The following is an 11,119-nucleotide window of genomic DNA, read 5'->3' as shown; positions in this document are numbered from 1 at the left end:
TCCTGCTACACGGTGTCCCACGCAGGCGGGAATGCTCCTCCAAGGTGCAGCGGTCCTACCGTCAGGTAGGTGCAGCTATGTTACGAGGCTTAAAGCGGGGAGCTTCTATTGCCTCGAGGAGGTACGTCTCATGGGTGAGAGAAATGCAGATACAGCGGTGAGACTTCTGTAGTTTTGTTTAAAAGTCACCTCATGCAGCGTGTTCTCAAATCAGGAATATTACAATAATACTTTAATAACAGCACACGTGGACCATAATACACATAATATTTTTCAGAGCCCAGAAGACTACCATGGCTGCAATCTTAAAAAAACAATCTGTACTAACAGGTCCCTGTGGTACCTGTCTGCCAATACTCTGTACTTAACTTCGGGAACAAAAAGGTGGTGCAATAAGAAGGATATAGTGACCTTCCAGGATGACCCTTGAAGATCTCATAACATGCAAGCCTCAACCAACATGTTATATTTGAACATTGCCAAACATTAGGCAAATACAGATCTGAAGCAGGCTTTTTTGTGACTTAGAAATATCTTCAATAATTTCATACTGACTCATCAAGACATAATCAGAACTGCAAAAGGGTTAGTTCGCAATAAAAAAAAAAAAAAAAAAGAGGTTTTCTAAGTCCCTACTAGAATATTCAAAAACTCTTACTCTACCTTTATACCTCCACAACATGAGTGTTTTTCCTTTGATGCGGAAGATTCAGATTTGAATGAAGATCGGTCCACAGGCAGGATTGTGTTGTTTGAGAAAAAATGAGTATTTTCTTTTGATGAAATCTCCATGATGATGTCCCCTGCCTCTAAACCAGAAAATATGGAGAACGTTTTAAATGGGCATCCTATTAGCTCAGCCTCAAAAGCTCGTCACATGATAGCAACACCCCGCTGTACTGTTTCCTCTACAACAGCAATTATCAAACTTTACAACAGAATCTGACCAGTGCACTGGATGTTTAATTATGGAAATTTGCAATCCACTTGCCTATAATAATGAAGATTAAATCATACTCAGCAAAACATCTTCATTCTCTAGCTATCATGAATGTGATTTCACTGAACATTTGACCAAGCATTACCAGCAGAATAAATGAGGCTTGTTAACATTTTAAACAACATTTCTGGAGCCTATCTGTAAGTTCACGTTTCTAGATGTGACCATGTCTACAGAGATTTCTCAGAGCTGATCTCTGAATTTCCCATATATCTGGGACATTAAGTAATTAGATCAAAGGAAATCTAGCCCCGTTAATGAGGGACTTGAATTGTTTTAGATTGAAACATTAGCTCTAATCGTCTGATGTCAGCTAATGAGTTACACAAGAATAAAGAGGTTTAGTTCCCTTTACCATTTTAGATAGGGCCTTAGGGCTCAGTGGTCAATTGTTACAGGAAAAATGTGAATTTGCTTTTTTGCAGGTAAATACAAAGAAGTAAAGAAAACTTAAATACTGCACTTTGAGAACAAAAGATATCAGTAATTCTTAAATCTCCACTTACATACTGCAGTACTTTGTTCTTAATTTCAATCTCTAAATCAGATCTGAAAATATTTATGAAATCAGCTTCTGTGTTCAGTTTTAAGCAGCACTATGTTTTATAGAACTACAGGCTGAAAATGCGAATAGAAGTTCCTATTCTTTTTTGTTTGCCTAAAGATGCAGATCCTACATAAATTAAAAATATATATGGTTTTATGTATATGTATGTATGCTTGTACATACACATGTATTCATGGCTTCCCAAGGGTCTGTGCAGTACGCACACGTGCTTCCAGAAATGTAAGTAAAAAATAACAAAAGTATATCTAGATGCTAAGATTTCCTTATGCAAATATTGCCTAGGCTCTGTTCACATACGGGCCAGGCAAAAAGACTGTGGCACCAACATTTTCACTGAGATCTCTTCATCGCATCGGATGAAATAAGAGCTACTGACTACACATAAGAGAACTATTTACATTTGACACTGCCCTGACAGGGACTGTAATGCATTTCCTTGTCAGCACTGATAAGTATATAGATTTTTTTAAAACAACAATAACAAAGGAAGAATGGTTTGTGCTTGCTGCAGAAAACTTACAACCTAGTCCAGCAGAGGAGCAGGGGGCCTGCACAGTATCCTCCACTGCACCCCATATGCAGGGTTGATAAAAAAACCAAACAAAAAAATGCCATGGAGGTGTAGTTTGACACGCCGATGCTTGGCAGCAGCATAGAAATTCATGTCACACTGAGTCGGTACAGGTCTCCAATGGACAGCAGCACGTACACAAAACGTACTCAGCAATATAAAAAATATTACCATTTCTTATCAGACTCTGTATGGCAAACGGAAGCATGCTAGGAAGGACTGATAGCCATACAAGTTTTACAGGCTTTAATGTATCCCCAATTTTTCCTATGGCATGGATTTAAGGAGGTCAGCAGTTTTCTGACCCGGAGAAACCTGCGATGATATCTCTCATCGGTTTTGCTGCCCTGACAATGCCTCTGAGGGAAACTGGGAACACAAGGCAGAGAGCAGAGCAGTGTGCCCAGCCATACCGCAGACCACCGCAACGTTAGCTTTAATCTTTCCTCTTTTGTGCAACCAGCATGAATATGAGTGTTTCGTTCTAATCACAAACTTGCTCTTTGCCACTCAAGTACTTTTTGACGCCATTGGTATTGTACTGGGAGTATTTGTAATAAGCTGCCAACTGTGTTGGGAGGTCAGAGATAGATCTGGTTTTATCCAAGCAGATACCTGGCCAGTAAGGATGATCTCTTACTGGCTTGGGTACAGTGACAGCCTTAGGTTTTTGCCATATCTTGGATACCGTATTTCTCCAGTGCCATGAAAAATGAGGACAGATGGTCCGTGTCAGCTCTTCCTTCCCAGATGTGGCAGCAATGCCAGCAAAACATAACACTGTGTAGTGGCACATTTCATTGAGATCAGATTACCAGACCAGTTTGGCTGATGACAACAAAGAACCAGGCTTCAGTCTGTGGCACTCTGATCCTTTAAGAAAGGTTGAGTTTGTTCTCTATTTTCTGTCTTGTGTTTTAAAGAGACAAGATAAATGCAGTCACCTCATCACCACTGAAACACTCTGGGCCAAATTCAGCCCACTCGTGGTTACAGTGCTAAATTCCAGCCTTCTGTACCTAGCAGCCTGCAGGCATCTCCTCCCATATTTCTGTGTGTGTGTGCATACAGCTGAGATGAATCATACATTCTTTACATGATCTAACACATGTATGACTGCAGAAGCGTCTACCTTTGGATGCATATGCACACACACTAATGTCTTAAAGCTAGATCTATCGGAAGACAAACTCATAAATGAAAGGATATTATTTTGTGGGTAAAGTACATTGTATACCTGCTCACTAGCAGTTTGAGAATAAGACCTGAGCAATAATTACCGTGGCACAAGGTTTAGATTTAGGTTTGCTTATTGTTTTAAGTATGTATCTTTACCACATAGTGCTTGCAATGATGAAAATATATTAATAGGTTTTATCAGTCATTATTATTAAACGTGCATACAATATTCCTAAATGCAGGTTTTCTGGCAGTAAAGATATTCAGCTGTTATATAAGCAAATAATCATATGGGGAGAACAAAACCAAGTTTTCCAAAGCATAAACAGTTAAATATGTATACATAGACAATGTATTTTCTCTGCCTTTATAGAATCATAGAATCGTCTAGGTTGGAAGGGACCTTTAATATCTAAGCAGTATTTCCTAATTACAAGTAACATCTTCTGAAGCTTGCAGAGCACTCTAAAATCTTCAAGGCTCTTTGAAGACATCTAAGCAGTGGAGTTTCCATGGATTAGTTCTTCTAAATCTGTTTTGTAACTTTTAACAGAGACTAAGAAAGCAAGCCACTGAAGAAAGCATTGTATAAGGCAGTTTTCTGTCCCCAAAAAGCTGCTCTACTCCATGATAGTCAAGAAAGAGTAGGTACATATGGGAAAACACCGTCTAATTCTGTTAATTTATTCTACACCATCACCCCCAAAATAGATGTAGAGAACAGAGGTTCTTTTGGACAGGGCTGAAGCAGGAGCCATCAAAAGCAGAAATATTTTAGTCTCTGTGAAGCTAAAGGAGGGAAGAACATGATGTTCTACCACCACACTTAGGAAGAATCAAATCAAACCAAGGAAGTTCCACCGTAAAATTGCCTTTTATGGGAATACTGAAATGAGGAGTGGGCAGAATTTGGTCACCAGTCATTCTAACAGGAAGGAAATACACTGAAGTGGGTGACCTGGACTGAAGAGATCCTCACAAACTTCATCACACCTACGACAACTGAGTAAGTCCAGGTGGGTGACACTCTGTCCGAAGGATGGCTGCTGGCCACGCTCACACCTCCTCCCTGCCTGCCACCAGGGCTCACAGCTGGAGTGCCGACCCCTCCTCGCGTTCCTGCCTCCAGCAGCCTGCGGTGTGGGAGCCCTCTCTGGTGGCTCTGCTTTCTACCCCACCAAAAGCACGCCCGATAACTCACCTGTGACACAGCTTGGGCAGCAGTGGTGCTCACCCTCCCAAGGACGGGCATGTGGGGCTGTGCCCGATGGTCAGGTCCAAGGACGAGCCCGTCCCTGAGCATGCATGCAGCAGGCTGAGACACCGCCAGGCAGTTCCTGAAGCGTCCCTCCACTCATTCAAACTCCAGGCAATGAAAAAAAAAGTCCTTCCCCCTCGCCTGGAAACTCCTCCGCTTTGCAGTAAGCCTCCTTAGACGTGCCTTTATTGTGTGTCAGCCCACAGGCGCCGGAGCTGCACTTGCTAGAATAGGTGGACACAGGAGACGGGTACAGAGACTGTTGACCAAAGAACCCAGCTAAAGGACATCTTCTCTAAAAGGTGACTCAACAAAGAGAAGAAGAAAAGCCAAATCTTACCTGGCAGCAGAAATCCCCAGAGATGGTGCCTACCAGTTTTCATAGCTAAGCTCCCTCTATCGATTATGCGCACCCATACACGCATGCACACACACCGGTGCGCAGCTTAGAAGTGGGAAAAATTGGAGGGGAAAACCACGTCTTAGAAATTGCCCTGCCTAGGGATGGTATATCTTATACTGGAGGTAGAGAAAGAAAAAAAGCATAGGGGTGGGGGACCTCGTTGTGTCTCTTGTTTTGCCTGAGCCCTTGGTATTCGTCCCCGTCCCGTGTCGTTCGTCGTGTCTGTCCCCCCCGTGTCCCCCCTCCATCCTCCACCCCACCTCCTCACTTTTTTCTTCCTTTCTCCCCTCCTATCAACTCCAGGACAACAGGCACACGGGCAGAGCAAGACACTGGGTGCCCTAGCTGGAAATCCTGAAGAGCATCTAAACCCTCCTTGGAGTATTTTTCTTTGTGACTTGCTGTAAGTTTAACGGGGCACGTGAGAAAGCTTTGTGGAGAGGGAAAAAAAATAATCCTGATCTTCTTAATTGCTCATTCCCAGGAAATGAAAGACTTCGAGGGGGAATGGATTAGAAAAAAAAGGAAGGGGGGGAGGGATGCATGGGAGAAAACAGGATATAGGGTGAACAGGTGATTCACAAAACTTTCCCATCCAGACGCTGGTCCTTCCTGGTATGCCCAGCATGCTCTGCTCCCCCAAAGTTTCAGGGCAAAGTCCCTATCAACATGGTATAAAACCATAATGAAAAGACCCATTAAAGGGAGGACAGAATTACACGGGAGTCCCTTGCCACAATGACAGGAAAGTTTTGCAAACTTCATTCCCACCTGGTGTTTTTCCTGTCACAAGGTTGTTGCTACTGAAACAGCACTTATTTTCAAATTAATGTAAAGATGAAGAATCTGACTAGTTCCCAGTGTAGTTGCTTGAGCTGAGAGAGGCTATAAATCCCATGTCTTCTTTTAACCTGTGAGCTTTAATTATACAAACAGAGAAGGTATTAACACTATAAATTCTTCTTCCTTTCCTCTTCTTGTTCCCTCCCACCCTCTGCAGTGGGGTATGTTCCCATGGCAGCTAAAACCTCACTGACACTCAAAATGCTGCGGTGCCAAACACAGTGCCTTGGAGCAGGCTTCTACTTTCCTAGGTTTAGTACAAATTATTATCCGTTCCTTCATTATATCTCCATTTTGGGTTCTTAATGCAGCTGGAATTTTATTACACTGCATGTAATTCACATTTTGTACTTTAATGTGTCTTATATCCTTACTTGGCGGGTTTGGAAACTTGGAAATCTCTTTTCTTCTTTTCTAAGAGATATCAGGGTGCCTAATAGTCCACAGGAATTAGCGATTAGGAGAATTAGTGATTATGAGTTCTTTCAGCCTCTTTCAGAGAACAGCTTCCAGTCTGTTTCCTTCAATTATTGGGAAAACTGAGTTTACACAATACAGGATCTGTACTAGTTTTGCCTGACCTTTAATCTTCATTGCTGACCTTGTCTCCTCCAATGATTTCTGACACAGACTCCAGTTTTTCCACCACTGATAGCCTTCACCGCACTGTCCCTTAACATAGGTGAGGCTCCTGTTAAGAACCATAAATTCATTGTATAAATCCCTTTCACATAATCTTCCAACACCCCATTATGCTACAAATCATACCGATGAACACCAAGGCATGTTCCTCTGCCCTTTCAGAAAAATACCTAAAGAATGGTTTTAAGCAGTTTAAGATGAAGCTATGCTTTGAAGAACAAGTCCCGCAAGATTAAGTGCAATCTTCTCATCTTTCCTGGATGTTTGGTTTGTTGTAAAACCTCAGCATCAGCTTTCTGTCACAGTTGGGCATTTACTGAGATTTCTTTAATAGAGTCTTCTCTGACTTTTTTATAGGTGTAGATAATATCTTAACTGGAACTTTATCAAAACCACTCTGGGGAGATATTTTCCATTATGGAAGGTTTTCTTACACCTTCCAAAAGAGCATCACCATTCCTTTATGAAATAATTACAGCAGTTCCTCAGAAACGATCATGTTTATGTCCTCTACAATACTTTTCCAGATGCTCTGAGTAAATGAATACATGATTCTCACTAAAACTCAAGGAGTTCATCTGGCAGAGAAGAAAATCTCATCCAGGTAGGAATTTACTAGTCTTCCAGGCCACGTATGTCACATGGGAAGGTGATGCAGCAGATCACCTACTACAATTTACTAACAAGAACTGCAACAGGAGAAACGAATCTCTACTAATTCCGATACAGGACATGACACCTCTTGCATGTCACTTTTCAGTGCCTCGCACAGCGGAGCGCTTCCCAAGCATAACAACACAAAACTCATTGGAATCTTGCTAGACAATCAATCAGACAAGAAAGGTTTTGCTTTCCCATAGCCCTAAAAGAAATTGCTTGCTTATATATACTTCTTCTATAATGGAAACAAAGCCTTTTAAGCACCTACGGAACAAAGAACCAGACTAAAGCTTGTTCCTCGAGGTCTGTTTCTATTTTCTTTTCATTCCTACTTTGTATTAGTTACGGGAAATTAGAAGCCAGACCACCTTCATTTCTAAAGGATAGGGTTAAATTAATTACATTTACAAAGCCTAGTCTAGCCATAGTTAATAACTGTGACGAGTAATCTTGATTCAAAGACTAACAACGCAGTGGGCTTGTGGGTTGGTCTTTAAACCATCCAACAACAAGGCTGCTTCTTTTTCAAGCACATTTCATGAGCAAATGCAAACCTTATAAAGTCTCAAATAAAACTCCAGTGCTCAGAAGCTTGAATTTTTTCCTTTGTAAAAGACTTTTTTAAAAAACGTATTCCAACAGACTTATTTAAATCATAAGGGCTTGTTTGCAAAGATTAACTTTATGCTGAAATCTGAATACACGCATAACAGCTGCAAAGAAACATTTGTTTTTATCTGATAGAAGGCAAATATTGGCCTTTTTTTTAAAAAAAATGTGTAAATGTGATTTTGATACCATATCATCTTAAAACTTGAACATAATTTCTACAGTCTGACAGAGAACACATTACCGAGCCTTAACACTGTGTTGCAAAGCAAAGCTACATCAAAACTCTCACTAGAATAAGTCCTCAACTTCTCAGGTTGACACTTGGCCAAAGGCTCCTTTATTATTTTATTTATGCTAGCATGCAAATACTCCAACCCTGAGCAGCTCTGCTCTGCCTGGAACAACTCACGGAGAAGGAGAGCCAGTCATGGCAGCACCTGCTTGTGGCCCAGAGTTCTGCTACTGCAATGGTCTCCTAAACCCCCAGAGAGCTCTGTGCAGGAGCTAAGATGCAGCAGACAAGACCGAGAGAGCTGGCTGAACAGCAATTAATAGTCACATTTGAAGGAGAGGAATTGAACCGTTCATGTTTGCTGAAGGTCAAGCAGGAAGTTTCTGCAGAGCTCAAGAAAAACTCAGACAGATCCAGATCTCTTGAATCCTTGTCCAGAGAGCAGGAAGCTCAAGGCATCATGCCACCGTTGAGTCTGGAAATGCAGCTGCCAGGATAAAGGCAACTTACAAAGCAGGATGGCTTGGAAGCAGCTGTTTCTTTCAAAGAGGCATCTCCAAGTACTTAAATTTTAGTACAATTTAACTTTTATAATTCATTAAAAAAATATCTCTGCTAGCTGTGATTCTTAGGTAAATGTGTAGTGTGGAGTCAATTTGGAGACAAGCAGATACAGTGAAGACATTTACAGCTAACTAATAAAGCAACCCAGTTTCACTTCCTATATAATTTTAATTACTTTAGCTATGCTACTCTATGCTATAGTATATACTCTACAGCTATGCTATGGATTTATTATTTCTTGACATTAATGTTCCTCTTCTTTTTGTTGCCAGTCCTACAACATAATTGGTAGGAACATAAATGAGTAGGAAACCCACTGTCAGAACGAACCTTGCATACCTGTTCCATATGGAAGAACCAGAGACACACAATGCACTTTGGCTGTTAGAAGCACTCGGGTATTGCCATGAAAATTTCAGGCTTGAGGTTAGTACTTCCTTGCCCAACTAAGGACTTCCAGATCTAGCCTCAAAGAAGAGGTTTCTTACCAAAAATAGCAAAAGCAATAGAAAACTGTTCTATTTTTTGGATGCAGCTAACTTGTTATTAGGATGTCCACAGGTCCTTCTGAGAAGTCTCATTGCCCTGAGGTACTCATCAAATTATTCCTGACATTCAGATTTTCAGCCCCTTTCATGAGACCCCAGGAGGAAGACTTTTCAAAAATTGCAGTTGCAGTAAATGCATTTACCGCAACATGACCATAGTACAATACCACCTTTTGTCTGTATGTTCTCTGTGCTGAGTGCCTGAGGTAATGTATAGGAGCGTGCTCAATGGCTGTAGGTCACCTTGAAAGCACCTGCAGAAGGTAACTGATGAGGTAAAAGAGCTAGGAGTTTTTCCTTTTTACTGATTGGTAAAAAAACCCCAAAATTATGGACCCAGACAGATTTTCATTAGAATTTTCAAGAGAAGAGAAGTAACATGTATACTCATGTAGCACCTCACTTTGCAAGGATCACAATGGGCCCTGTGAAACACAACTCCGAGGGCGTGCACCAGGAAGGGTGAATGAGAGATCCAGTGACACGACACACCTCTTCAGGGCAGGAAGCATTTGTACCCACTGGAGCTTTGGGGAGAATTTTAATTTAGAAGAACGTAATAAGAGAAACTGGAATTTGTCCAGCCACTAGGGATTAATACCATTAATCTTAATAAAATCTCATAGCACTTTCTGTAATGCAGATAAGTTCTTTGAAGTAGGTTTAGACCCAAAGATTTTGGCTAGAAATGTGGAAAGAGAAGGTGTAAAGAATTTAACAGAAGAGGTTATTACACAGAAGGTGTTGAATTTTTAGAATATGATGCCTTTGGCAAGCACAGTAATAAACAATTGCCATGTGCTAAGGATTGTGAAGGGAAGTAATTTACCAGCAACAACAACAAAAGTCACTGTAAATGAAGCCATCATGCAGATCAAACAAGAACCTTCTGCTTTGTATTTCCTGGCTGCAGACAAGCAGATGTTGCAGCAGATCTGTAGCAGACTTCCAAACCATCACAGCCACATCTATCCCAGGTTATTTAGTGATTATAACTAGCAGCCTGCATTGGGGGTGGCACGAGTCATCAAAACCTTAGGTAAAACTTTAAACTTGTATGTTTTCTCCCATGGCTCACGAATTAAGGCAACGTCAGTATCACCCTTTGGCTGTGAAGCTGTTCCACAAAGCAGCTGGCTTTGACAGTTTCCTTCTCAGCATTCCAGGTTTTTGGGATCCCAGTGTGGGGTGGTTAAAAATCTCCCTCGGATTGCGTGAGATGCCCACCCCAGAGCTACAGACCCCATCAGTCAGGGTAGCACCTGGAAGTCAGGCATCTGACTGTCAAAGTTGTTTGCTGTTCTACCCCTGCGTGAATCACTGACGATATTCAGGGAGTCCACGGTGGCATAAGGGATAATGTTGATGTCCACAGGATTTTGGAGAGATAATTGAAGAAACATTAAAGAAAGCATTGCCAAAGAGCACGCCAAGAGTTCTCCGAGATCTCCATTTTTAGTGAAACATTTTAAGTGGTTTTAGGCCAGTGGATTTTCCTGGGCAATTGAGAGTAATTTGAACACCTGGAAAACGCAACATTTAATTGAGCTGCTACTGACTGTGCGTCATGGCCTCCTTTATGCTTTACCAGAACCCCAGGAGAGGCACGCTCATGTGTGGTCTCATTAGCAGATTGACTGCTTCTGCTCTGTGTTTTCCTGCTCATCTCTTCCCATGGGAACCTCTTGCTGTTTGAAGGGCTCCAGAGAGAGTTCAGTGATTTTCAAAGACAAGTGCATTCTTTGGCTTGGTAGCCCCTGCTCTTTGTGAGGAGTACTGAAGGAAAAGAGCTTTTCCTCGTTACTCCCAATTGTATGCTTTTCTGTGGGCAGCTGTGAATCTCTGGATCAAATAATTCCATGCTATGGAGTTATTAAGTGTTTGGGACAGACCAGCTGCAGGCTTACGAGCAGTTCCCTTAGGCTAGGTATAACCATATTTTACTTTTGTACTGGCAATGGTCCCAACTAATATCTTCCTAATCGCTGCCTGGTGCAAATTTCTTTACATTTTCGCCATTCAGAATTTAAGCCAGAGGA

At 41.6% G+C, this 11,119-nt stretch overlaps 1 protein-coding gene across 1 annotated transcript in view; it reads right to left on the bottom strand.

Annotated features, from left to right (window-relative positions):
- SLCO1C1 (solute carrier organic anion transporter family, member 1C1) overlaps positions 1 to 792 on the bottom strand; it is a 22,735-nt gene extending 21,943 nt beyond the window's left edge. Inside the window, exon 1 of the mRNA XM_009879661.1 lies at positions 664 to 792. Coding sequence (XP_009877963.1) covers positions 664 to 792 — 129 coding nt within the window. The remainder of the gene's footprint in view (positions 1 to 663) is intronic.
- Between the last annotated feature and the right edge of the window lie 10,327 nt (positions 793 to 11,119).

Source organism: Charadrius vociferus, unplaced genomic scaffold (assembly GCF_000708025.1).
Source record: "Charadrius vociferus isolate BGI_N301 unplaced genomic scaffold, ASM70802v2 scaffold90, whole genome shotgun sequence".
Classification (NCBI taxonomy): domain Eukaryota; kingdom Metazoa; phylum Chordata; class Aves; order Charadriiformes; family Charadriidae; genus Charadrius; species Charadrius vociferus.
Note: the sequence above shows the minus strand (reverse complement) of the source record. Positions and strands in the feature narration are given on the sequence as shown.